The 27,891-nt window shown below is 47.1% G+C and overlaps 2 protein-coding genes across 5 annotated transcripts in view; one reads left to right on the top strand and one right to left on the bottom strand.

Moving 5' to 3' along the window:
* Positions 1-97: 97 nt before the first annotated feature.
* STK25 (serine/threonine kinase 25) lies at positions 98-19,226 on the top strand. Of its 3 annotated transcripts, none has more exons than XM_080624275.1 (12): positions 98-271; positions 1,159-1,285; positions 7,099-7,329; positions 8,760-8,816; positions 9,923-10,031; positions 11,246-11,403; positions 11,674-11,859; positions 12,059-12,204; positions 13,066-13,180; positions 13,446-13,517; positions 16,770-16,906; positions 18,909-19,226. In XM_080624275.1, the coding sequence occupies exons 2-12, from the start codon at positions 1,235-1,237 to the stop codon at positions 18,946-18,948; spliced, it is 1,302 nt and encodes a 433-aa protein (XP_080480401.1). In that variant the 5' UTR covers positions 98-271; positions 1,159-1,234; the 3' UTR covers positions 18,949-19,226. The 3 variants fall into 3 exon arrangements, with proteins under 3 accessions (XP_080480401.1, XP_080480403.1, XP_080480402.1); XM_080624276.1 differs by lacking the exon at positions 98-271 and adding an exon at positions 275-385; XM_080624277.1 differs by lacking the exon at positions 7,099-7,329.
* A 4,183-nt stretch (positions 19,227-23,409) lies between these two features.
* FARP2 (FERM, ARH/RhoGEF and pleckstrin domain protein 2) overlaps positions 23,410-27,891 on the bottom strand; it is a gene marked incomplete at both ends in the record, with an annotated part of 70,977 nt that continues 66,495 nt past the window's right edge. For both annotated transcript variants that reach the window (XM_080623279.1, XM_080623278.1), the window contains 3 exons: positions 23,410-23,500; positions 24,242-24,393; positions 25,167-25,274. In XM_080623279.1, coding sequence (XP_080479405.1) covers positions 23,410-23,500; positions 24,242-24,393; positions 25,167-25,274 — 351 coding nt within the window. The remainder of the gene's footprint in view (positions 23,501-24,241; positions 24,394-25,166; positions 25,275-27,891) is intronic.

Here is a 27,891-nt window from a genome sequence, read left to right on the forward strand (position 1 = left end):
GAACTACGCTTCCCGGCAGGCAGCGTGGCGCGGCCTGCCCCGCCCCGCGGCCTCCGCCGCGCCGTGTTGCTGCGACCGGCCCGGCCCGGCCCGCCCCTCCCAACCCCTCTCCCGGTACCCCCGCCCCCCCCCCACGGCGGCCAAGCTCGGTGTCCCAGGGCAGCCCGGAGCGGCAGCGTGGGGGCGGTGGCTCCGTGTGCCGGAGTCCGGCATGGCACCGCGCCGCCCTTCCCGCGGGGATTGTTGGCCGTAGGTGCAGCGGGCTGCCGGGGTAGGTGCGGCGGTGCCCGCAGTCGGGAGGGCCCCGGTGGCTCTACGGCCCGAGGATCCGCCACAGGAGCTCTGAGAGGGCCTTGTGGGGCGGAGGAAGGCTGTGGACGGGCTGGTATAATGCGCTCTGAGGAGGCCGTGATGGGGCGGGAGGGTCTGAGGGGACTGGGGGGAGCCGAGGGAGGATGAAGGGTCCATGAGCGGGGTTAGGGGGAGGCCGTGGGACCACCATGGCCGGGAACGCTGAGGGGGGCTGTGGGGAGCTGAGGGGACCGGGCTGTGCTGAGATGTCGCGCTGGGTTAGGGCTCTAATGTTGCTGAGATGCAGGGAAGCCCTGCGGAGAGGGTTGCTCAGGAACACGGCGGCTGGGGAGCACTGGTGGGGGGTGCCCAGGGATGGGGTAGGGTTGGGGTTCCTGAGGAAGAAGAGGTGCACGGGGCAGCTGAGCTTTGCAGAGTGGGTCTGCTGGGGAGGATGGGAGCAGAGGGGTGCTCTCAGTGAGAGGATTACTGGGGAGCAGTAGGAGGAAAGGGGTGTTTGAGGATAACGTGGGCTGTGCTGGGGAAGATGCTGGGAGCGGTGATGAGGGGATGGTGCTGTAGGGGCAGCTGTATTACTGGGGAGCACACTGAGGTGACGGTGGGGAAAATGGTGCCTGAGGCTTTGTCAGTGTATAGCATTACAGTGAAGTTCCCTGATCTGGAAGGCATGTCTGGAAAGAAGTGGGAAGTGGGGTTTGTGAGGAGGGGCTGGTATGCTTGGAATGGGCTGGTGGGTTCAAGTAGAACTGCAAATTAAGGACAAAAAGATGCAGGTAGCATCTTTTGGTAAATGAGCTGGGCTCTGAGGACCTCAGGTTAGAGTTGTTGTGTTCTTGCTTGTCGCAGTTGACCAGTGGATGAGAAAGCATCACTTTTCCCCTGTGCTACGACATCCCAACCCTCCCTGATTCTGGAAAAGTGGATGTCTGACCGTCCTATAGGCATGGCTCACTTGAGAGAATTTGCCAGCCAGGTAAGTGGCAATTAGAAATTAGTGTCAAACTCTTGTATCAACAGCAAACATTCTTATGCTTGTTCTTGAAATGAGTTAAAAACAAATAACCAGGAAATCATTTTTTGACACTCTTTATCTCTTCTTGCACATGTCTCAGCTTACTCCTGTTAGACAATTGATTTGTGTCTTATTCCGTGGCGGTGCTGGACTGATAGTGTTAGGTTGCCAGCCATATAGAAAGGGAATTCTTTCCCCAGTATCATGCCTTTGTCTGAGGTTAACTTTGCTCTTAGCAGGACAGGAGCCATTGGCTCTCTGAGTGTTTTCTGGAGGGGAAGCCTAGAAATGGGGACAGAAGAGCTGCGTGTGCAGGCTGTACCAGACACACCTGACTGAATTGTTCATAACAGCAGCCTGAGAAAACAGTGCTTATAACCTTAATGCGTAAGAGTGATATTTGATGCTGAATGTTTAATTCTTCTGAGGGAGATACCAGCCTTGTGGATGTGGTTAAATCCTGTTTGTTGTGATGACATTTCCACAAAAGGAATGTGGAAGGATGACGTCATGACTAAAAGCTAAACCACATTAATAATATTGGCTTGAATTTTCTTTCTTCTGATTTGGCTGTGGGGTGTGTTTGATTATCGGCAGATGTCAATTCTGAATGTGGGTCCTGTTAAACCATGGTTTGTGTGAATTTTTGGGATTTTCCTGTTCTGCTTCTAGGTGTAGCATTATAATACTAAAAACTTTAGCATTTGAGATGATTCTTTCTCCAAGCCTTTTATGATTTAAAATTGATTTGCAATGCATCTTATTTTGCATGCTAGCTTTCACGTAAACTCTTTCTCCAAAGTGTGTATGGAATTAAATGCAAATATAGTACCTGAGTGAGTCATTGTACAGGGAAAGAAATGAAAAGAATAGGAAAGGCTACTGCCTGGTTAGGGCTGAGAACTGAGTTCTGTAGTTACAGAGGAGGTTGCTCTAAAGCTTTTTTGTATACAGCATTCACTAACGAAGCTTATCATGGTTCCAGTGGTCTCATCTCTGATTGATTAAGGAAATGTAAGGCATTCTCAGATTTTGTCATCCCATGACTCTCTGTCTGGTCCTGGAATAGGAAAGCAATCTGTTTTGTCCCTTTCTCAGGTCTCTTTAGGACTCCTTAATGGGACCTTGCAAGCTGTGTAACTGAGGCTTGATGGAAGGGCAGCGGGAATTGGCCTGGTGTTCTGTTCAGAGTTTAGGGAGTGGTGGGAAGTGCTGTGAAAATCCAGAAACTAATACTTGGATTGGAATGTCAGATGTTTGACTTGTCTTTGATTCCCAGTTCTGTTGCTGATCTGCAGGGTTACCTGAGGCAAATCCCCAGGTTGCTTTATGTCTGTGCCTCGTATTTCCCTGCCTCACCTAGTTGGCTCTCTCTTTTCTTGACTCTCCTTTGCTGTGTAAATACAGCACAGTGGGCCTCCGGTCTTTCTGCTAGATGATGTGTTTTTGTTATTATGTGTAAAGTTCTGATCTGAGCTCTGCTTCTAGTTTTGTTGTTCCTTATGTGAACTCGAAGAAGCAGTTCAAGTTCTCTAGCTAAGTAATGTTTCCCTCCCTTGAAGCAAAAAAATGCGATCTGTGAAGCAAGTTGGGGCTCAAATTCATGTGTTTCAAAGCATTGAACTCAAACTTCTTGTCTATACTCCAGAAGTTCAAAACTGTCTCTGGTTTAGCAGTTGAAAAGAGCTGTGCACAGATTTCTTAGACACAGGGAAGCTTTCAAATGTTTCCAAATACAAAGCTGATATCCCCAAAGAGAACACAGTACCTGCTGTGGATATCACTGTTGGTGGCCCAGAGGTCAGCATGTAGCATGCAGTGTGGGTAAATGAGGGTAGTTATTTCCCCTTCTTCTCTAGTCTCCTCTCAAAGGCTATGGATATCATGCCTCTGCAATTGGAGGTGTCAGAGCTGCCAAACCCATACTTTCCCCGTGAAGCAGCTGGTGTTACTGCCAGGCTTGCCTCAGAACATGCTGCAACTCTTAATTCCTGATGTTTGCAGTGAGTCACTCTGTTTTAAAACATGGCATCACCAGTCGTGATGGCAAACACCCCCACACCTGTCATGACAGAGCATCCTTCTTTCCTGTGCTGTGAGATTAGCCCCTGGAGGGCAGAAGTGGAGCACATTACCAGTAGATTGTCCTCATCCCTCTCATACTTATTCCCTCCCTTTCCTGCATGTACAATTGAGATGATGCTTTGTGTGCTCTTCCTCCCAAGGCCTGTTCATGCCCAGCTGAGGCATCTCTAGTGTCTTGACTGTACTCAATGGGGAGAAAGAGCATGAGGCTTTTTGCTCCAGAACTGCTGTGTAGTTGACAGTCAACCAAAAAGGTGTGAGGAGGTGACCATCTTTTAAAGGCTTCATGCATTGCAGTAGAAGAAGGATCAGCAGATGGTCAGCTAGCTCTTCAGACTCTGGCCTGCAGCTGCATTTCACAGCCCTGGTGGGTTCTGTGAATGTGGAAGAAAGTGGAAAGACCCCAAGCTGGTGAGCAGTTGCACAGTTGACAGGTGCTAATAAGCTGCTTTGGGTTAGCTGTGCTCATTTAAGCAGGTGTAGTGTTCATTTTGTCTAGATTCTGATACTTTCTGCTAATAAAAGTTTTTCAGGTGTGTTTGTAGCTGTGCAGTCACAGAACATGGATCTGCAGCCACGATGATTCTCTTAACAAGACTGGCACTGAGGTCAGTTCATATTTAGAAAAGGGCCAGATCATGCTGATCACACTCCTCATTGCAATGCCTTGAATTTATTGGAATAGGGGAGAGTCAGGCTACACAGAATGCTGCCTTCTCCTCCTCTGCTCCTACTGCTTGAGCCCTCTTGAGTGTGGCAGTTCTCTTCTGATGGAGCAGTGCTCTTGCAATGCTCTCCATTCCTGGCGTAACTGCACTTGTCCTGCTGTCTGATGAGTGCTGAGGCTTGTGTGCCCATTGATCTGAATCTTTGCTCATCATCAGCAAATTACCATGTGGCAGCTCAAATAGGAACCTTTTGAATGGACAACTGAGCAGATGTCCTGCAAAGGAGCATAATTTTATCTTACTTTGTCATGGAAATTCAGGGTTGCTTCCACAAAAATGCCAACTGGCAATACCTCTGCTGGGCAGACACTGACCTGCTTGAACCAGGGATGAGCTGTTTCCTCCTCCCTGTTTACAGAAAGTGAAAAAGATTCCTTAGCAGACACTGGTCCTGCAGCAGGCATCCAGGAGCATGTAACCATGGCTGGAATGACTCTTCCACTTTGCCCATACTTGCCCACTAGGTTCTGGCTGTTGCTAGGTATGACTTGTGTGATTTTTGGCAACTGTCAAGGGTTGCACATCCTCAGGCCTTCCATAGAGTCATACTCTTGCCCTGCCATCTAGGCTCTGAGGCATTTCCAAATCAGTTTTGAGGCGACAGGTACTGGGGTGGTAAATCCAGTACTTACAAACAAAGGTTCCTGTTCCAGTTTAATACGGTAGTTCTCTCTCCTTTCCCCGCCAGAGTTGTATCATCTTCCTGAGTCCCGTGGGCAAAGTTTCCATGGGCTTGTTAGGAAGGTTTGATTCCTTCACTTTGTTCCATAGGAAATAGGATCAACTGACATCAAAGTATGGAAGCTTGATTACGAAGCTGTCTGTCATTACAGAGCTCAGTACATAAAATAGTGATTGTCTCAAAACCTGCCTGCAGTAGCCAGTGTTCTTCTGTTTGATGTTGCGTTCTTGACAAATCAGTCCTGATTCTTTGATGTGCCATGCCAGCGTGAGGAGGGACGCAGTAACTTACACCTTGCCATTTCTTTTCTCATGGCAAAAATACTTACATGGGAGAGGAGGAAGGTTTTCTCACAGGGTTGCTTCCCTGCAGGATTCATGTGGATAGTTTTCTTTACCAGCTGAGCCAGGTGCTTCTAGATGACCCTCTTGTTCTCCCTTCTCCCTGAGGTGTGATGGTGGCTGCTGTGGTGAGTGGCATTTTTATGGTGCAGTAGTGACTGTGCAGGGTAACATCTGGGCCACCTTGTTGCCCCTTCCTGTAAGCTGATCAGGAGGTGGAAACTGCTTCTGCCCTCTCATGAGCTTAGACTAGCCAGACTGTTCTCCCTGTGCTGCAGTCATCATTCTTATGTTGTCTCCTGGCATTTCTCAAGCTCAAATCCTCTTCCTTTCCACCACCTCCCTCTTTCCAGTCCCTTTCATATATCTCCAGTTCCTTTCATCTCTGCATATCCCCTCCAGTCTGTTCCAGTGCATTTGTTCAAAGTACAGCCTGTTTCAGTGTTGCCATGGATGCGCAAGGATATTTGGTTATCCTTCTGTATCTTGGACTGGAATGCATGGGGAAATCCTGTTGAGTGAGCTGACTGTAAAGCTCATTCTGGGCCTGGCTTATTCCATATAGCAATGCACAGAGTGGAGAATGCAAGCAACCTGTAATGACTGGCTGGCTTAATCATTAAGCAGCATGTCGGGCTGCTCAGTGATGGCTCTACTGCTGGAACCTGGTGTTAGATGGAGGAATGCAGCTGCACGGTTCTCAGATAAAATCTCTGCCAGCTCAAGGCCCTCACAAGGGAGCAGTGCTCTGGGTGACATGTTGGAGGTGAGACTGAGACGTTCTGGGTGTGGAAAGCTCACTGTAGCGGCTTGGCTGCCTCCTGGGCCAGGCCATGTTTTCCAGCTTGTTTTTTTAATAGACTTGTTTTTAAAGAAGACAGACTAATCACAAAGAACCTTTTAGTGGTGAAGAGCCTGAAGCAGAGCAGGACCTCCAGGTCTGCAGCTGGAGAGAGTGAAATAGCTTCAGAAAATGATTCTGCTTTCTTCTCTTTCTTGTCCATACTCATCTTAATAAACAGTTAACTTTGAAGCTGCTGTTACAAAGTCAGTATGCCTCTGATGATTGTGTCAGTAGCTTCCCCGCTGATGTGCTTATCTAATGAGGGAAATGCTGTTTGCTTTTGCATCTGGGTGTGCCAGCCAGAGGAGAGGCTGTTCCAGAAAAGCAGGTCTGCAGATTGGATGTCCATTCAGCTCTTGTGTCTCCTCTGGGACAAGCAGGTGTCTGGCCTCCTTGCTGCTGACCTTGCAAAAGACATGAGGCTCCCTCTGCAAACATCTGAAGAGAGCTGGGCAGGATGCTGCCTGGAAAACAGGCTGCGGAAGAGAAGGCAGCTAATGGGAACTGGTCTTTATATTACTGTAGTATTTCACCTTCCAGACAAGTAGGAAAGGGTTCAATTCTTTCAAATCATTCCATTCTTCGAGTGCAGGAAGGCAGACTAAGGAAACATTTCTGTGAACTTTCTATGGCCTCTTGCTTGTGACCATTTTCTCATCTGGCTCTTCAAAAGAAGGCTGGTTCTGGTACACCTTTGCCTGTCTTTTTATTCCAGAGTGAATAAGTGCTTGCTCATGGAGCTTCTTGGGTACCAATCTAGTGCCTGCAGTTGAGCAGTCTTGTCCCAAAGGAGCTGACATTTTCCATAAAGATACTTGCTGACATTCTCTTTCTGGGCTTCTCTCCCCTTCTTCTCCTACTATGGGCTGTAGGGGCGGAAAGCCCATCCAAGAGGTTTCTTGAGTTCTAATCTTGGATGTATTTTGTGTTAAGTTTCTCAGCACATGAAGACCTGTTAGGATATGTGAGTTTTGGATGAATTAAACAACACAGTAGATGCACAGATAGGGAGATGAGCTGTATGTGTGTGCATGGCACTCTGCAGGCTGCTGTAGGACTTAACGGGCTTCTCCTGTCTCTGCTTTCTGGTGTAGCACTCCAGGGTTGATCCCGAGGAACTGTTCACCAAGCTGGAGCGAATCGGCAAAGGGTCATTCGGTGAAGTCTATAAAGGGATTGACAATCGCACCAAGGAGGTGGTTGCTATCAAGATCATTGATCTGGAAGAGGCTGAGGATGAAATTGAGGACATTCAGCAGGAGATTACAGTGCTCAGCCAGTGTGATAGTCCCTACATCACCCGGTACTATGGCTCCTACTTGAAGGTAGGGCAAAGCTGTGGCAATTCTCTTGCCAGCAGTTTGGGAATGGAGTGGGCTTCTCTGTGGGTGCTGCAGCTGATAGTAGCATGCAGCACTGCAGAGTGTCCAAATTGTGAGGGTCAGTGTGGCAGCAGTAACTGCAGTGGTACTGCTCACTGTGTGTATTTGGTCTTAATAGGAGACTGGGCTTTAAGACACTTGCAGAGCACATGGAAGTGAGGTGCCTCGTACAATGTGGTCCCAAAAGCAGGCACTGCACTGGGTAGAAGATTATTTGTTGAAAAAGCTGACCTCTCCCTGGTTTGACCATTCTTGAAAGGAAATTTGTTGAATACTTTTCCAATATACCACAGTTTTAAGGTAGTAACACTGAGGGCTTTATGCCTGTGGAAGGAAATGGAGTTTGAAGCTGTACTTGGTGATCCCAGGAAAGGGGCACCCCCTATACAAGGAAAAGCTGAGAAAATTGGGGCTGTTCAGCCTGGAGAAGAGAAGTCTGCATGGAGACCTCATAGCAGCCTTCCAGTATCTGAAGGGGGCCTACAAAGATACCGGAGAGGAACTCTTCATCAGGGTCTTAGTGATAGGATAAGGGGTAATAGGTTTAAACTTAAACAGGGGAGATTTAGGTTGGATATAAGGAAGAAATTCGTTACTGTGAGAGTGGTGAGACACTGGCACAGGTTGCCCAAGGAAATTGTGAATGCCCCATCCCTGGCAATGTTCAAGGCCAGACTGGACAAAATCTTGAGCAATCTGGCCTAGTAGAAGGTGTCCCTTCCCGTGGCAGGGGGCTGTAATTAGATGATCTTAAGGTCCTTTCCAACCCAAATGATTCTGTGATTCTATGATCTTGTGATCATCATTTCATCAAAAATCGTGAAAAGAACAGGAACTGATTCTTTGGAGGAGGGCTGGTACCACTTGCATTGAGAACAGGTTTAGGAATTCCCAACGGAAGCTGTTAGTAGTGAGGACCAGAAGAGGTGTCTGCATGCTGGCTGCTGGAGGGGCAGTAACACTGGGTCTATAGCAAACAGTTCCTGAGCTCTATGGATCCTGATCTGTGCACATTTTTCAAAGGCTGTAATGCATGTTCTCAGCCTTTAGCTAAAAACAACAAGCAAGCTGAGGCTTCATGGATCTGCAGCTTATCTTCTACCAGGACCCTGTGAACCTCAGTCTGGAAATCTCTTCTCTGAGGAGTAAGACAGCGTCTTGATGATTGAACCCTTCAAGCTGGCAGGTCCATCACTATAATGCTGGGTCGTCAGAAAAGAGGGAGCTGGGAGCTCCCTCCTTAAGCCTCCGGGAGCTGAGGTGTTGTGGATTGTGTACAGGACTATTGATGTGTCTTGCTGCCTCTGGGGTCTTTCACTTTTCTGTCTGGTTTTATTATTGTTTTTACTCTTGATTTGTACTCTTGCTTGCAGGGCACTAAGCTCTGGATAATCATGGAGTACCTAGGAGGAGGTTCAGCCCTGGATTTGGTAAGTACGTGGTAAGCTTTGGACCATGAAAAACATTGACTGGAGCCTTGGTTTGTGAAATGCCCTTAAGCCAGACACTCACTTGCCAGTACCATCTCTTTGACAGCCATGTGCCTGCAGGGTATGTAGTGCAGGACAGACACACTGGTTATGCATATTCTTGAACAGCAGAAAAGTCTGCATGGAGCTCAGCTGTCAAAGCACTGTTCTCCAGTGTGCTCTGCTGCTTTACAATGGGAACATTCAGTGAACTGAAGCATAACAGCAGTCAGTTGGTTTTGAGCAGTGCAAATCCATACTTTACCTAATAAGAACCCATGGTATTGTTCAGTGCTTGCATGGCATCAGGCTCAGCAGGGACTTGGTCTATAATCAGGGTTCTCAAGTGTTTGATGATACAAATGATGTCTAACAAGTTACCCCAGATTTTAAGGGAATACAGATGCAGAATAAACACAGGAGTGAAGTTCTGCTGTGCTGTATTCTGTCACAGGATCTTGGCGTTCTCCTTAGGACAATAAAGCCTGTTTTTCCAGAGCAGTAACGAAGGTCATGTAGTGAAAACTGCTGAGCCTGCACTGACTTGAGGAAGAGTGTACTGGGTGGGGGGCTGTCATCAGCAGATGTCATCATAGTGTGAGAAACTCAGTTATTGCACTGAGAAGGCAAGACTTGTTTAGAGGAGAACTGATGGAAAGGAGAAGAACTCTGATATAAGACTTCACAGCCAGAGGGTAGAAGTTGTCTCTGGGCTGTTGCAGTGGCTAAAATTCAGTTCTTGCATGCTGGCAGAGACATGAACATGAGAAACTGTTAAGATGTTCTGTTCACCAAAGTATTTCCAGGCCAAAGCTGGAGATGAGCATCCTGCTGCTTGTCTGGGAAGCCTTTAATAGACTAGTAGAAAACCCCCCAAAGATTTTCCATTTAATGTTGCCAGGTGCAGAGTCCAGCATTCTGCTTGCAGAATGAGCACCAGGCCTGCAGTAGGTGCTTCCTGCTGAGTGTGACCTGCTTGGCCAAAGTCTCCAAGAAACAAACTGAGAGGCTGGAAAATCCAAGGCATCCATCACCCTCTTTTGAGTAATCTTTCTGCCCTTTATCAGCTGAAGCCAGGACCCCTGGAGGAGACATACATAGCTACTATCCTGAGAGAAATCCTAAAGGGTTTGGATTATCTACATTCTGAGAGGAAGATCCACAGGGACATCAAAGGTAAACAATGGAGAGCTCAGCTCTCCTTCTTGTAAGAGATGTTACTAACATCAGATTTAGCAGTATTGTACAGCAGTAATCTGAGAGGTTTCAAAGACAGTTTCTCAGTGCTACTTTCCCTATTGGGTGGCTTGTTTCTGAATCTGATGCTTTTCCTTTTATTGCAATTCAAGGGTTTCATGTCTTTAGGGTTTAGAGTAACAGTAAGGATCTGTAGCTCTTCTCTGGTATTTGCAGTTTGGGCAGGCAGGGGGCTAAAGCAAAGGAAATCAAAGGCATGCTCAAATACTAGCTGACTGTTAGTCTGGACAGTTGCTTTGCTGCTGGACCTCAGGCGTGTGTATGCTGATTATAACTTACTGTGAAGGTGAGCTGTCCTCATGCAGGGTTCACAGCACTAGAAGATCAGGGCAGCTTGTGTCAGCTTATCCTGTTCTTGATTTTTATAGTCATTGGCTGTATGCAGTGCGGAGAGACCTGGCATCTGCCTCCCAAAGAGCAGTCTCACGCCAAGCACAGAGCATCAAAGGATAGCAGGGGGGTAGGAGGACAGTGCTGTGAAGATGTGGCCAGTGTTGGATGCTGACTGCTCTGATCCTGTGCAGGAGGGGATGTGAACAAGCAGAGCAGAGAAACCTCATGCAGGGGAATATGTTGAAAAGATTCTATTGCGTGTGTGAGGATGCACATTTCTAGCATGTTTCAAGCTGTGCAGGACTGCTGGCTGCCAGCAGAGTGGGGAAATGCTGAAAGCCTGTAGGTAAGGTCTGCCTCAGAACTAGAAGTCCTACAAAAAACCCTCATCCCCAAACCTGCACAATGTCACTGTCTTAAGCTGAGTGAATGAGGAGCAGTACAAGACCAGGACTTGAGAGCTGTTTAGAAGGATCTACTGTTTGACCTGTGCTGATGCTACTCTGAAAATGAAATAAGACCTTTTGAAGTATCTTGCCACCCTCTGGTCTTTGTGTGGCCAGGGATCATATCTAGCTGATTGTGTGGCCCTTCACATCTACTTCTTGCTACTACTCTAGAAATATTTCCCTTCTGATCCAGCCAAGTGTATGAACTTGTTCTGTGTTACCCCCAGAGGTAAATTCTGTGCTGAGGGTTTTCACTGGGGCAAAGGAGGATATCACAGGAGGTCCATTCTCAGTATTCAGTTCTGTGTGGGCTGGACATGATTCAGACTTAATGCTTATTTGTGTGAACAGCTGCCAATGTGCTACTTTCGGAACAAGGAGATGTGAAACTGGCTGACTTTGGGGTGGCTGGACAGCTGACAGACACACAAATCAAGAGAAACACCTTTGTTGGGACTCCATTCTGGATGGCACCAGAGGTCATCAAACAGTCTGCTTATGACTTCAAGGTGAGCTTGGAGCAGGAGGATTGCTACTTGGTGCTACTTTATATAAGATGATGCTAGGTTTAATACAGAGGTTAGAAGTGTTCCTTATTGCAAGAATGATACTTTCCTGTTATGGTTCAGGATCTGTTGGTGAAGTTTGTCTGTTGGACCTGAAACACGTCACCTGATTTAATGTGATCAGCCCTTCAGCTGTGCTAGAATTGCATGCTCCCATGTTGCAGAGTTGCTCCCTGCTGTTCTGTGCTGTCAGTATTCTTGCTCTTCTTTCAGGCAGACATCTGGTCCCTTGGAATTACAGCCATTGAACTAGCAAAGGGAGAGCCTCCAAATTCCGACTTGCATCCTATGAGGGTTCTCTTCCTGATCCCAAAAAATAACCCTCCAACACTTGAGGGTCACCACAGCAAGCCCTTCAAGGAGTTTGTGGAAGCCTGCCTCAACAAGGATCCTAGATTTGTGAGTATTGCTATCTACCTGTGAATTTGGGTCAAAGATTTGTTTAGCAGAAGACCTTTTGGTGCAAGATTTCTGGAGAGAAAGAAGTACTGAGCTTACAGAATGGACAGGCAAGCCTGGCAAGAATTGAAATCAGTGCACTTGCTTGGTTAGTGTGCAGAGATGGTTACATGTAGCATGCTTTCCTTATTTGCTCCAGAGGCCAACAGCTAAAGAATTGCTAAAGCACAAGTTCATCACACGCTACACCAAGAAAACCTCATTCCTAATGGAGCTGATAGATCGATTCAAGCGCTGGAAATCAGAGGGCCATGGAGAAGATTCCAGTTCTGGCGATTCTGATACGTATGTACATGCTCTGCATGGAGGAGTGCCCTGCTATACCCTTCATGCCCTGGGGTAGCCTGCAGCAAACAGCTTGGGTTCTTTTCCCCACCTGGGTTGGAGCTCTTATGGTAGCTCAGGAGGAAACATGAGAGCATCTGTTTATAGCAGCAGATGACTGCTGCCTGAAGAAAAAGGCTGTTACCTGGTATTCTGTTTTGGTATTAACCTGTGGAGCCTCTTTGCTTAGTGTATAGATTCAGAAGTACTAACAAGAAACATCTAATCTGTGCATAACTAATAACCAAGGTGCATTGCCTGTATTTTATGGACATTCAGTTAAATACAAGAGCTACAGGCTTTAGTAACTGTGGCAACAACTGTGATTGTGTGTTTGTGTATTCATGGGTAGAGTGCTCTGCTACTGATGTAGCTTTGGGTGAGGAAAGGGCACTTTGCTGCCAAGCTGGTGTTGCACAGCTTCTCTTCACCTATAGTGGCAGCAGTCAAGTGAGCAGTGACTGTGGGAGGTTAGTTTGCAACATCTAACCCTAAACCCTCAAATTGTGAGTTGCGTTGTCTTAAAGTCTACTAAATTTAACTCGCACTTTAAACTGTCTTCAAGCTGGCTAGAGCAGAAAGGTGGTTGTGGTAGTTTAGAAACATGATGTAGCAGTTACCTCACGTCTCTGGTGCTCTGTATGGGCTGTAGGGACAGAAGCAGTTTGTTCTTAGGATTTTTTTCTGGAACAGGGAAATGCCTGGAGCCCTGTGATGTTATGAGAGTCAGGTGGGGGAAGCTTGTGACTATGGGAAGGCATGGGTAAAACATCCAGTGTATGAAGTGAGGCTTTTTCTTGATTTTCCCCTTTTCATCTGCAGTGATGCAGACACAGAGGATGGAGACCAGGGTCCAATCTGGACATTCCCACCAACTATTCGCCCTAACTCCTTGAGCAAGCTGCACAAAGGAATGGCTCTTCATGGTTCCCAGAAGGTCTGTTTGCTGTCTGTTCTTTCAGAAGTGGACTGAAAGCTACCAGTCACTCGTGTTCTGTCCAAAATCAACTTTAGTGTGGCATCAAGGGCTAGTGCCCAAGACTTCCCTCTTCCACATCATCAGGGTACTGCAGTTTGTGGCTTTTCTGAGATCTGGTGAGGGGACTGCCATGAAATGCTGTGAATTTACTAAAGACTTTTTAGTTTGTGTGCTTTAGGAGCCTTTCCCTGTGCTTGTAACTTCTTCTCATCTTGCTTTCTAGCCTACTGAGCCCATCAAGAGGCAACCGCGGTCACAGTGTCTCTCCACGCTTGTTCACCCAGTTTTTGGGGAGGTGAGTAGAACCTTCATGGTGTCTGTGATGGTTGGAGAAGAAGAGATACCTGACATGGATCAGTAAATGGCAAAGATTTAGGGAAGGGAGGTGCAGTGAGGTACCTAGTAGGATTAAGGGACTATGAAGTATTTGTGCCTCTGTTCAGAGATTTATACTGAGGTATGTTGGGAGTGAGGATGTCCCTGGAGTGTCCTCTCTCCAATACACTTGTGTTGCTAGAGGTATAGCACTACTGTTTTGTCTTCTGGTGAGGATAAGGTAGAGGAGTACCTATTTTATATCTGTCTTAGGTTTGCTAATGCCTTGACAACTCTGGACACTGATGTCTCCAGCCTCTGGCTAAAGTTCAGCTCCTGTTAGGGCAGGCAGGTGCTGGAACTTGCCTGTCCCTGTGCATGTTCCCTGCCCTCATGGTATATGCAGTTCTCCACAGCAGTCACTGAGGGGAATGTGAGTGGGTAGGAGCAGGAGTTGGCTTTGCCAGTTACTAGGCCATCTTCTTGATTTGTACATGCTTGCTATTACTGGCATACCGAGGCCAAGGAGTTACCTACCATATGGCCTGTGGCAGGTAGACTAAGAAAACGTGTCTGGAAAATCCACCCTGTTTCCTTGCCTTGTGTTCTGGGTGGGGATGTGGAATTAAAAGCTACCATTAACGATGATGATGGGATAGTACCTGTATCAGCAGAGAGCTGAATTGTCTTTCCAGCTGGGTGATGTTTTAAGGGAGAAGAGGATAATCACAAGGAGGCTACTGCCTATGGGCTTCAGTTGCTGTTTCTAGCAGGAGTGTGGGAGAGTGTGGGAAAGGAGGTTCTGCTTCAGAAGAAATCACTTGCAGAAACTCTGCATGTCAGGGCTCTTTTCTCGGGGTGCTGGGTCAGAGAGAACCTTTCTTTGGTCCTGAGGACTTGCTCTTCTCTGGATCCTGGTGCTGTTCCAGGGGTGGTCCAGCAGAGTGCTGTGCTTTTTCAGGGATAGTCTCTAGACTTTAATCTCTCTCCTGGGGTCTAGTGCTATGTGGAAAGAGGGTTTGCTGCAGGGCAGAAAGCAAAGGTCATTGAAAATCGGGCTGCTGGGACAGCACAGCTTTGGAAATTGAGAGTTTAGCTAACTGGCCTCTTCTGTACTCCACTGGGCATGGCTTCCAGAGGTTGGAGCATGAGACACATGCACTGGGTCTTGTAGGCCTGGGCCTTTGAGATAGAAATGGATATAAATCCCATTGGTTTCTGATGCAGGCAGTTTGTTTGTGCAGCATAACCACTGATACCTGGTTCTCAGTCATTTTGGATTAGGAGCCTCCTGGGGAAGGGAGTGCTCAGAGCTGTGAGTTCCCAAAACCAATGAGTGCATCTTCATGCTTCTCCTTACCAAGCTTGCTGCGCCAGTTGCAGGCAGGAAGTGCCCGCTCGGACATTTCATTTCTGCTGGTTTGACTCCCTTGCCCCAGATTTGCTGATCCTCCTTTCCTTTCATTAGACTTCCCTGCCAGGTTTCAGTAAACCTGGCACCTTTTCACCTCTTTCTATAAAAGGCCTGAATCTGGGCTTTGTGAATTGAAATCTTACTGAGATGCTGTTCATCTTTTCTGCGCCTTCCCTGCATGTGTATTATTGGATGTTAATATTGAAAATGACCCACGGTGCTCACACAGATGTGGGTAACTGCATATCTAGAAGCCCATTTGCCCTTCCTGGGCAGGGAGGAAAGGTAAGGTATTTGGGCCTGAAGGGCCAAGCAGTGAATAAAAGCCAGTGGAGAGGCTTCGTGCAGCCCCCTGCTAACCTCCAAGGAGCTCTTCTGCAGTGGGAAGTGACAGGATCATACTGCTCACATCACAGGTTGCTGTCAGTGGCTTGGTTGATAACAGACTGGCACCTTACCTGCAGGACCTGTGTCTCATTTTGCTCTGGGGCAGGCAGTCTTTGATCAGGTAAATGTCAAATCAAATCCTTGGCTTCGGCATCACAACTATTTTTGGCCTAAGAAATCTGTATCCTTGATGTGTAATTGAGTTGCCCTCCATGCCCCCCCCCACTGCTGCAGGAGCAGAGACACGAGTGAATTGCTCCCCCAGCTGAGGCTTTGTGTTGGTGAGCAGCTGCCCCACTGAAGAGGCAGCAGCTCTTTTTGACTAGGAAACGTTTGCTTTCAGTGGGGGATGTGGAGCACAAGAACAGTGCAGTTGGGATTAGCATTCACATTGTCCTGCTTTCTGCACCATGGAGAAAAGGTGAGCTCCAACAACAGGAAAGGCTGATCCTAGAATTGCAGGCCAAGAACTGCAGGGCTTATGTAAAGCGCATTAATCAGCATAGCCTAACAGGAGCTTAATCGAACTTGACAGTGGTAGCTGGCAGATCGTGCTTGTTCCACAAAAGGTTTTCATCTCTGTTCAGCTCACTGTGTAATGATGCACACTAGGGAAGGGGCTGCTACATGAGCTGCTTGTGTGAGAAGCTGGGGAAATGCTGCAGAGGATGTGACTGGGTTTTCCAGTGACAGATTCCTTCATGCTCAGCATCAGTGACCCGTCAGGAGCTCTTTCATGACAGAGGTTTACCCATTTCAAATGAAAAACTGTAACCACGTGCAAGCAGACCTGTGGCGGGTGAGGCCTAGTTGGCATGCGCTTTTCACCTAGGTCAGATGCTGCATGTGGAGGTCTTGCTGCATGGGCTTCCTTCCCCTATCCCTCTGGAAAGGTCTGTCTTGGGGAGGAGTGGCTCAAAATCCATAGTGTGCCTCGGCCTCCCAGTCACTAGAAGCAACTCAGACTTTGTTGTTGTTACTCATAGTGGTGGCAAGTGACTCCTGGTGTTAGGGTATTTTCTGCCCTGCCTCTCTGCCAGCCTTTAGCCTGGGTGCTAAGCTGTCATTAGCAGCAAAGGTGACTGTACTGGTTCAGATAAAGCAGAGTTCTTTGTTCTGTTACTACTTACAGGTTTTCAGGGCTGTTGATCCATTTCTAGTATCATTTAGTTTGTTTAAAAGTACATGAAGGCCTGTTTGTTAAGGACTTAAATTGTTATTAGTACCTGGAGGAAAGTCTGAACTCCAGACATTGGACTTCATCCTTCTGACCTACAAAAAGAGCCCTTCTTGATGGTATTCAGAAGAATGTTTCTGCCCTTCTGCACCCTTGTGGAGTCATACTACGAGGGAAAAGGACTTAATGTCTGTCCAGTGCTTGATCAGTGCTTTTCTGAGATAAGGAACTAATGCACTGTTTCTGTGCTGCAGCTTAAAGATAAGCACAAGCAGACTGGAGGCAATGTGGGAGCTATGGAGGAGCTGGAGAACGCCTTTAGCTTGGCTGAGGAGTCCTGCCCAGGCATCTCTGACAAACTGATAGCACACATGGTGGAACGGGTACAAAGGTGAGTGTCCTCTGGGGTGCAAGCTGGGCTGGAGCAGGCAGTGAACCGATCCATTGTCAAAATCTGGAACTGAACAGTCAAGACAACCAAAAAGTGAATATTAATGACAAGGGTCTATTAGGTCAGTCAAGTCACTTCTAACTGCTTTACATTTAATGAAGCAGTTCTTCCTGCCTCAGAAGTCCTTTTGCACACTGAACAGGTTTCTGTACTGTAGGTGAATGTTGCAGAGCACAGCAAGGTGCTGCTGTTCACCTTCCTCTTGCAGACAGGCTGAGAGAGCTGGGCTTGTTCAGCCTGGAGAAGAGAAGGCTCCGGGGAGTCCTCATAACAGCCTTCCAGTGCTTAAAGGAGCCTGTAAGAAATCTGGGGAAGGACTTTTTACAAGGGCCTGTAGTGACAGAGCAAGGGGGAATGGCTTTAAACTGACAGAGAGGAGACTTAGATTACCCATTAGGAAGAAGTTCTTCCCTGTGAGGGTGCTGAGGCACTGGCACAGGTTGCCCAGAGAAGCTGTGGCTGCCCCATCCCTGGCAGTGTTCAAGGCCAGGTTGGATGGAGCTTGGAGCAACCTGGTCTATTGGAAGGTGTCCCTGCCCATGGCAGGGGGTTGGAACTGGATGAGCTTTAAGGTCCCTTCCAACCCCCTTCCACTCTGATTCTATGACATACATGTGTGTGTGTGTGTGTGTGTGTGTGCGTGTATATACACATAGGATGTCGTGCTGGTCCCATTACTCAGGCAGCAAGGACTATGCAAAATGTCATAAGATTGCTTCTGGAATAGCGAGTATCTGTTTCATTGCAAGGAATGTGCTTCACAGCACTATGTGCAGCCAGTCACTCTACTTGCCTAGCTTCAGGTAGCAGGAAAGGGTATTTTTCCTGAAGTGAATTACTTCCTAAACCAGTCAAGGAGTACAGTCTAGTAGAATTAATTCTTTGCTGCTCAGCAGGTGCTGCATCAAAATTGCCTCCATTACTTGCACCAAGTTCAGCCACTTCCATATGCTGCAGGCAGCAATGTCAGATCCTGATCACGCATTTCTCAGGCTTTATTTAACATTAATGTGACTCACCTCCCTGTCACAGCAGGCTGTCCTAAATCTTGCTGTTTTCTCCCTAGCCGAGAAACTTAACATTTGCTGCCTCACTGGTTAGAAGGCTGGAAGTATTTTGCTATACATATGACCAAAGGAGCCATTCTCTGCTCTGGTTGCTAATGTAAATACCAGCCAAGCTTTACAGCCTTTACATCCCTGAGCTTGGGCTTTCTAAGCATTTATTTCTGATGGTTTTAAGCTGGTGTAGTTTGCGTTGTAGCTCAAGTATCTGTTGGATGCTTCAAGCAAAGAGCCTTAGATACCAGGGACTGAGAATACTGGCCATTCTTTAGGGCTTCTGTTACTAAGTCATTCAAGCTCCCAAGCAAATATGCTATGGGTATGTTCTTATCCCTCATCTAATAATCACTTAAAGGTGGAAAGAGAACACTCTTGTCTCTTCTGATTGACCCACAGAGGTCGCAGAAAGTGTCCTAGTGATGCCTGCAAAAATTTTAGCCTCTAATTGAGCAGGAGGTACTTGTAGATGTGTTCTGTGTGACTGCAGGGCAGCTGTTGCAGTATCATTCACTTCTACCAGCCTAGAAATGGCATTACTGGATGATGCAAAGGGCAAGACACTGGGGTTTTGTTTTGGAGGGCTGCAAGAACTCAGAAGCCTTGGTTAATTTCTTCTTGTAAAACACCAGTGCTCAAAATTTGTTAGCCTAAAATTGGGTCTTAAAAGCCAGAAAAAAAACCCACCACCTTGGCTTCTTGTTAAACTGCTTGGTTTTAGTTTCAAGACTTCTTTGTGTAGAAAACTGGCAGTGGTGATGGGAGTGGGGAAAAACACATCCAGACTTACCCCTTCACCCGCACTTGCATGGGTTGGTGCAGTGGGTGGGGGCTTGCAGTGGACAGCAGTGCCCAGTTCCATGTTTTATTCCTTCCTGCAGGTTTTCACACAGTCGGAACCACCTGACCTCTGCCCGCTGACACCGACATTCCCTGCTGCTGGTTTGAGGAGGGAAGGATTTTTTCCAGCTTCATAAGAACTACATCTTTAATCCAGACCACCATCTGCTGTTGGATGCAACATTGTGTTACGGACTCCAGGACATTTCAGAGCCTCCATATTACACGTTTTCATGATAACCCAGGGTGGGGTTTGCAATGCAAGTACAATTTAGACCCTTTGCAGAACCCGAGATGGGTGGTCTAATTGTTTTTACAATGTAATCAATGCAGTTTTTAATTGTTTCCCTATGGATGTATCCATTTTGGCTTGGTTTGATTCACAGCTTGTTACTGGTAAATGCTCAGCTGCTGGAAAAAGAGGGAGATTCTCTTCCATTGAGGTATATTTCAAAGGCGAGTCCAATGGTTTTAGCCTCCTGCCCTTCCTAAAAAAGTGTTTGTGAGCAGTAATGTGTAAGTGCAGGTATGTTTGGAAGCTCTTCATGCATGGAAAATTTCCATGCCTCTGAAAGTTTGAGCAGCTCTCCAGTTGTTCTGGAGGTTTGCTTCAGTTCCTTCACACACTAGTAATGAAATGCTGTCAAGTACAGCAGCAGCTGAGCTAATTCACTGCTGCTCTTTCCCATTGTGTCCTTTCACAGGAGGATGGGTTTTCTGACTGTACTTTTTTTGGCTCTGGGACACATTTTGTATTAGGCTTCGGTTCACCTCATTCAGGCAACAGCAGAACTTGCCTTGGGTCTGCAGGGACTGGAAGGCAAAGTGGTTACATTTGTTTTGGGAGCTTTTGGAGTTCCTTTTCTTGGTGCTTTCTGCAACTTGAAGCAACTAGACATGCAGTCCTAAGTCTCTAAGCGGAGCAGACACCCTCTGTGCATGCACAAATGTTGGAGAAGGGTTAAAAAAAGGGGGCAGGAGGGGACACAACTGCCAAAGATGCTGACAGGGCATCAGTTTAAAAGGCAGCTTGCCATTGAGGCAAGAAACCTGTCCTCTACAAAAAGGTATCAGTTGGATGGCTAAGCAGCAACAGTATCCGTGTGGTTGGGGGTTCACAAACGCTTCCATCAACTTTCCTTTCTCAGCTTTCCCTTTCTGGCTGTTCTTCAGTTTGGGATTGGAACTTGCTGAAGCCAGGGCTGTGCTTCAGTTGCCAAGCTGTGGTGGTGTTTGCTAGCGGAGAAATCAAAAGTATCGACAGCCGTATTGGCTGCTTGAGGTATGCCAGTGGAGCCATCCCTAACTGGCTTTGCATTCTGTATAATACTAGTTTATAACAAACACAGATCTTTAATCCAGGTAAATGCACAGATCTTAAAGCTATGGTAAAGGTCTAGAAAATAGACTTAGGAACATAACTTTGATAGCTGTTTGCCTAGAGATCTGCTCTCTAATTGTCAAGATATTCCCATTAGGTCAGCAAGACCTTAACTATCCAGATCTTTGTTTGTGTGTCTGGGTGTGAATGATGTGGCTCTTTCAGAGCCACTGAGAATAAAAGCTGTAGCTGTTCAGCAGTTTTTTAAAGATAGGCCACTTTGTTAGGAACACGGCGTGAGTTTTGGTACTTTGATTCAGACCTGCAGATTGTAAGGGCTGGGCTAAAAGTAGCTTAAAAAGACCCTACATTCCCTAACCCCAGTGCGTGGTGTTCACTTTAGCTTATGACTATCCTTTACTCTTCATCTCTGATTGATAAGTACAGGCTCAGCAAACACCATGAACAGGTCCAGCAGAGAAGAGGTGCTGCTGTTTGATCTTGGTGGAGCTCTGATACAGCATGGTGTTTCTCTGGGGTGAGAGCCATCTCAGAGCCTGCATTTATGAAGAACAGACGAAACCCATTTTTAACTCAGGAGAAGGAGTTAACATGGAAAACAGGAGTTACTGAGGTGGAAGGCAGAGGCTGCAGCCCAGCAGAAAGGCAGCTGAAGGGCTCCTGCTGCTTTTGAAGTTGCTGTTTCATGATGGTAGCAAATCATGTCAATAAGGTACCTTGTAGTATTACTCACATGGACTGCAGTGTAATGAGTAAACTTTTTAAAGGAAACAGTCCCCACAGACTTCGTCCAGTATTCAAAGCAACAGTGGGTTTAGTTTTTAAAAACGTTGAAAGGGATCTGCCACTTTCAATAAAGGAATAAAACAAATGAGGCTGCTGTAACATTATATTATTAGGGGGAAAAGTATGGGTTCAAGCTGCTTTTCTTTGCATTCTTTTTGGTCTTCCCCTGCATCTACCTGCCTCATCTACCTACGCTGTGTCTAACAGAGCCTTGTGAGACAGACCTGTTGAAGTACTTGTGCAAGGAGGGAGTACAGCAAAAGACAGAGTATGTTAGTCCTTTGCTGGTAACTAGATGAGCTTTAAGGTCTGTTGCAACCCAAACCACCCCATGATTCTATTAATTTCAGTGTTTGTCAGTACTGGAGCTGCTACCCCAGCCTGGTGGCACTTAGAGGCTCACTAAAGGTGGCCCTGCCACCTCCTCCACATCATTGTGACTTGGTGCTCTCCCTCTGCTGCTCGATGCTGCATGAACTGCAGACCAGAGTCTTGCTGAGTAACCTGAACACTCTAAAAAGACAGTATTTCAAATCCTGGTGCTAGAAAGCCCTGCTACTGTAGGGGAGTTCTCATGAAAGAGGAAAATGCTCCTGCTGCCAACCTCCAGTATGTGACCATGACAAAACAACTGGCACTATCACCCAGGAAAAAACACTGAATGAAGATACTCATTGACCAAGTGTGAAACCTTTTCCCTCAGTCCTGAGGAAAATAATGCTTCTGTATAGACGCCGTCCATCCTCCCATGAGCATGGCCATGGATGGGGATGATGGGCTCAGGAATAAGAGGCTGAGAGAGTTTTATACCAAGATGCTATTTACTTCCAACAGTCATATTCAGCTGCATTATAACATATCTAAGCAATCCACATGTATACACCTAAAACAGTTAATAACATTTTTAAAAAGACACTAATAAATTAGGTACATTTAACTTACGTGGGACAATGGTCATTGTGACAGTGGTGGACAAGGCTGGATCTGATCTTCTCTAGGATGCGAATGCCAAGTGAGCAGTCTGGAAAATCCCTCTGAAACACACAGTCCTCATCCCACACGTTAGACCATAACCTGAAACAGCCTTGCAGAATGCACATGCTGGCCTCTGTAGTTCCTGTTCTTACGGGATCTCCACATTCTTCCATCCTCCCAACATGCGACGCTTTTCTTTCACTGCACCATTGCATTGTTCCTTCTAGTATGCAAATACTTTTCTGTGTAATACAAAAGCAGAGTCCCTAGAGCCCATCAAAGCCACATCCAACAGCATTTTGTGGCACTTTGCTTATTTCAGTCCTTCTGTGGAGGCAACCAAATGTAACAGCTTTAGAAAAACAGAACAAACCGCAAACATGTCAGATTTAATGCAGAGATTTAAGAGAGTCCACAGACACTAATGCTCCATCTGGAATCCAGTGACTTTCACACCTTCATGAGAAACAGAAGATGGATCCCGCCCCAAAATTAAAGGTAAGAATAGGGATTTTCAGGAGTCTTTGCATGACACAAGCACAAGGAAGTGACTTTCAGAGAAGCTTGTTCTCCTGTATTGCTTAAATGCCTTGAAAACATCACCTGCATCAGGGTGGAGAGTGTGTTCGTCATCCCATGCCTTAAGTAATGCATAATACAGGATAAAGAAACTCCAGAGATGTGAAATGAGAATAGCGACTGACCCTCTCAGCACAGAATCATAGTATTGTTCAGAGGAAAAACCATCACCCTACCTGTACTGATCCGCAATATAGCAAAACCTCAACAGCTCAGCAGAGGTGCATTCTTCCCACTTCCCATGGAAAACTGCTGCCATGGCAGTTGCCAAAGAGCAGAGTTGTTCTATGAGAGCTGCAGTTTCTGATCGACATGAACTGTGTTTAAGCTAATATGTCTGTGGATCCCCTGTTAGCCTGAGCCAACTGTGCCAGCAGGCTGACATGAACAGCAGCAGTACAGCCAACCATGCTGAGCCTCAGGGGAAAGGGAACTTCTGGGAGCCAGCAAGCGCTGGCACCAGCAGCTGCGAGCCAACTGCAGCACTGACAGCTGCTATTTTTCTCCCATATATGCTGGCCATCCAGTCAAAAAGTAAAACCAAGAGGCATGTGCCTTCAAGGCAGGCAAGGGTGTTACTGTACAGGTACAACTGGAACAATAAACCTTCCGTGATGTGTGCACACTGAAGCTCTGCAGTTGTTAGGTTCTCTCTTAAGTAGGTTCAACTGGAGCAGACCTGACCCTCTTCCATACCACTGGTAGTGGATGTGATCACCATCTGCAACTCCTTCAACTCCCACTTTCCATACCAGGTAGAAATGAGCCTCCTGGTTCTTTGCTTTATCAGCTCCAGAGACTCCTGTTTCCATCTGCCTCTTCTGTTGATGTTTACACCAGAGATCCAGCTCTGCCCCACCTCAGTCTGTGTGACTGTCCTTCTCATCCTTTGGAAGCAGCAGGCTTGACCTGGCTGGAGAGCTGGTGGCTCTCTTGATCACCTCCATCCACCTGGCAAGAAAAGATATTAGAAATGCTCAACCCCTCACTCACAGTGCATCATCTCTTCCGTTGTGAGCTGTACCCCTTTCACCAAACACCACAAAACATCCACTTTTCCACCTTTCTTTTATAAGTCTTTCAGGAAATTTATTCTTCAAATGAATAGCTTGAGATGTGGTAAATACACCGCAGAACATGGCTGCCTGTCCTAGTAACAGCTCTGCAGTGCTTTGAGCTCCAGAGAGCTCTTGTAAGAGCAAACTGTATTCTCCTGTAAGTGTACATCCACTGCAATTTAGACATTCTCTCCTTGAAATGACCACATGAAACCAATGGATTAAAAAGCACTACCCTGCTCAGGTAGCTGATACATACATTGCCTATAAAGGCGTGATGCCCTCCCAAGGAAGGGAGAACTACATGCCACCTTCTCAATAAAAACACACTCCAAACCAGCAATACTACCCTGCACGGCAGGACACAGTGCAAGGGTTTTCAACAGCTCATGTAACAGCAAAGCTTTGTACATGATGTATTTGAAACATGATTCACTTTGGACCATGTGTGGAAGCCCTATCAGTGCTGCTAAACATTTTTACAGGGAAAGTAAAGTGAAAAGCACCACTGCGCATGTTGCTCTCAGCCTTGTGTTACAACTCCTGTTTTCAGGAGGAAGGAGTTGGATGATGAACCAGTGAGTTAACAGCATATTATCATATACCTAGACAGACAGAGAAAGCAGAAAATTACCTCTCAAAGGTGTATTTGCTCTCAGCCCTGAAGAAATACACATGGGACTTGAACTGCAGCTTGAAGACATAATCCTTCTGAATGCCGTCTGCCTCCACAGGAGCGCTGACTGCATAGCCGAGCAGTGGGAGACTGGCCAAGGGATAATCATCCTGGAACAGCCCAACAGCCCAGCCCTTAGTGCAAGGCATCCCCTGCCACCCAGCTCATCCCAGCCTGCACTCATTCTTGTGTATCGTACAGCTAATACCTTTGTATTATCTAGGAAAAAACAGGAGGAGAAGCAGCCTTTATCTTTTGCAAGGCCTTTGACAGCTGATAATGAAACCTTCCCCCATTCCTTTCACTGGTTTTATAGTCATTTGCTTCTATTCCCCTGCCCGCTGCTGCCTCCCGGGCTCCCCGTTTCTCCTCCACTCCCTCTCTCTGGAACTCCAAGCACAGATCTGACACAGAAGTTAAAATATTCCTCCCAGAAGAAATGTGCCCTCAAATCAAGAAACTTGGATAAAATAAACGCAGTTTATTGGGTTAATAAAATGAAGAGGCACCAGGTGCACTGCAGCACAGATCGTTACCAAGCAGGCACTGACTGCACCCCAGGCAGGAGAATCCCTGATGCCTGTTTAACTGTGCTAAGCCCAGCAGGGAGAGAAATGGATAAAACGTTGCTGATTCCCTCACCTCCATTAATCACTGCATAAGGTGACATTTGCCCCCTCACCCACAGAAGGTCAGTACCATCAACAGAATTGGAAATCAGAGAATCATTGACTGGTTTGGGTTGGAAAGGTCCTTAAAGCTCACCCAGTTCCAACCCCCCTGCCATGGGCAGGGACACCTTCCACTAGACCAGATTGCTCCAAGCCCCATCCAACCTGGCCTTGAGCACTGCCAGGGATGCGGCAGCCATCCACTTGCTCACCTGGTGTGTTTTGTAGAAGAACAAGCAGAAGTTGGTGAAGACGACCCACAGTTTCTGCCAGCCGTTGCTGTTCTTGAACTTCCTCAGCAAGTATCCAGAGAGCTGGTTCTAGCAGAGAATGAAAACCCCTGTGAAACCACAGGCCACTTGTCCTTCAGAACAAGCAGCTGCCATAGATAAAAAGCTTGAGGCTCCTACAACTGCTCCTGCACTCAGTCCCCTGTTGTGAAAAGCCTCCCAGATACTTCACATGGCAACTGAGTGACTGTGTCTTCAGTTCAGTAATTCATATCTAACTTCTTATAAACCAGGCAGTGATTTCTCTCCATTAACAGCAAGTTTCCCTTTAAGTTCTCGCTGTATCTCAGCACAATGTCAGGAGCGTGCTGAACTGACTCATCTCCAGCAACCACTCTCCTTTGTGGTCAGGGGAACGGTGACAGCCAGGAGGGTGTCCATCCCTTTAGCCGCCCTTTTTTATGTGCAGAAAAACCACATACAGCACGCTGCATGAGAAGGAAAATTAAGCAAAAGAGGAAACAGAGGGTGCCATGTGGCAGCTATGCAAAGCCAAGCCCAGTGTGGTAAGCAGGCTGCAGGGAAGTTGAGCACTGCTGGCTTGGAGTCAGTCACCCAGTGCTTGTGCAGTAGATTTATACATAGAGAACAATTTGGGGAAGCATAAACACGAGGAAATACTATATCCAAGTTACAACTCTGCTGCTGTGACATCCTCACACAAGCACATGTGGGCTCACCGAGCAATTACAAACTGAGCAGCAGTACATTTTCCTTGGCATCTCATGGCTCCTTCCCACCAGCACAGAACTTGACAGGCATTTTACCTGGATCATGCACAGGTAATCAGACAGGGATAGGCTCTGGTTCCGGTACCAACAAACATGGGTGATTGTGTTGGGCCGTTGGGCCTGACCCAGCAAATAGCGAGGAGGAAGCTCTGGAGAAACAGCAAGAGAGCAGAAAACTGAGCAGAGAAAAGGGGGAGAGAAAGAAAAACAGAATGTCAGGACAAGAGAAGTGATGCAAGAAAGGCATCTGTTAAAGGAAAATGGGTTGTGAAAAATCAAAGATGGATTAGAACATGGAACAGACCAAAGTGAGAAGGAGCTGCAAGAACTCACATGTTTAATCCCAGAGTCTGTAGCAGGGTTGTCTCATTATCCAGGTACAGAACAGTAAGATGGTGCCTTTCACGAGGGTTCCTTTCCCAAGCAGGGAAAGGAAGGCCTGTTCCCTCCAATAGAAATCACTTTCTTTGCCAGCTAAAGCACCCAACTTCTGTATCCTAAGCCTATCTCTAGGACCTCTTTAACTGAGCAGATAGATATGCTTTCTACATCACGAAAACCAGGAGCTTCAGTGCCCAACTTTTAACTCCTTCCATTAAATAAAAAAGGCCTTAACAACAGGTCAGGGAAGGTAGAAAGGTACAAATACAAGGATGCAGCACCCTGCCCCATTACTGTTTGTCTAGTTAGTGACCTCCTTTTTCTCTTCATGGTATTTAGGGTCCTTCCCACTTCCGGAAGTCTTCCAAGCATTCCAGCTTCCAGGAAGGAGTCCTACCCAACTGACCTTGCCAAACTGCCACCTGAAGTGAAACTGCAGTTCTGGTGCAACCAGTGCTCTGCATAAGGAGCACTGAACAGACATCTCTCTTGAAATCTGTAGGATTCAGTATGAAAACATGCCAGCAGTGTGCCACAAAGCCATGCTGAGTGGTAAGATGCATGGTAACAGCAGATCAGCAGATACATATTAAGTCTCTGTTCAGCATAACACAACACTGCTGTAAAATCATAGAATCATAGAACCATAGAATAGTTAGGGTTGGAAAGGACCTTAACATCATCTAGTTCCAACTCCCCTGCCATGGGCAGGGACACCCCACACTAAACCATGCCACCCAAGGCCTCATCCAACCTGGCCTTGAACACCGCCAAGGATGGAGCGTTCACAACCTCCCTGGGCAACCCATTCCAGTGCCTCACCACCCTCTCAGTAAAGAATTTCTTCCTTACATCCAATCTAAACTTCCCCTCTTTAAGTTTGAACCCGTTACCCCTTGTCCTGTCACTACAGTCCCTGATGAAGAGTCCATCCCCAGCATCCTTGTAGGCCCCCTTCAGATACTGGAAGGCTGCTATGAGGTCTCCACGCAGCCTTCTCTTCTCGAGGCTGAACAGCCCCAACTTTCTCAGCCTATCTTCATACAGGAGGTGCTCCAGTCCCCTGATCATCCTTGTGGCCCTCCTCTGGACTTGTTCCAACAGTTCCATGTCCTTTTTATGTTGAGGACACCAGAACTGCACACAATACTCCCAAGTGAGGTCTCAGGAGAGCAGAGTAGAGGGGCAGGATCACCTCCTTCGACCTGCTGGTCGCACTCCTTTTGATGCAGCCCAGGATATGGTTGACTTTCTGGGCTGCAAGTGCACACTGCCAGCTCATGTTCATTTTCTCATCAACCAACACCCCGAAGTCCTTCTCTGCAGGGCTGCTCTGAATCTCTTCTCTGCCCAACCTGTAGCTGTGCCTGGGATTGCTCTGACCCAGGTGTAGGACCTTGCACTTGGCATGGTTAAACTTCATCAGGTTGGCATCAGCCCACCTCACAACCATGTCAAGGTCCCTGTGGATGGCATCCCTTCCCTCCGGCGTATCAACTGAACCACACAGCTTGGTGTCATCGGCAAACTTGCTG

This window comes from Psittacula echo, assembly GCF_963264785.1.
Source record: "Psittacula echo genome assembly, chromosome: 7".
Lineage (NCBI taxonomy): Eukaryota > Metazoa > Chordata > Aves > Psittaciformes > Psittacidae > Psittacula > Psittacula echo.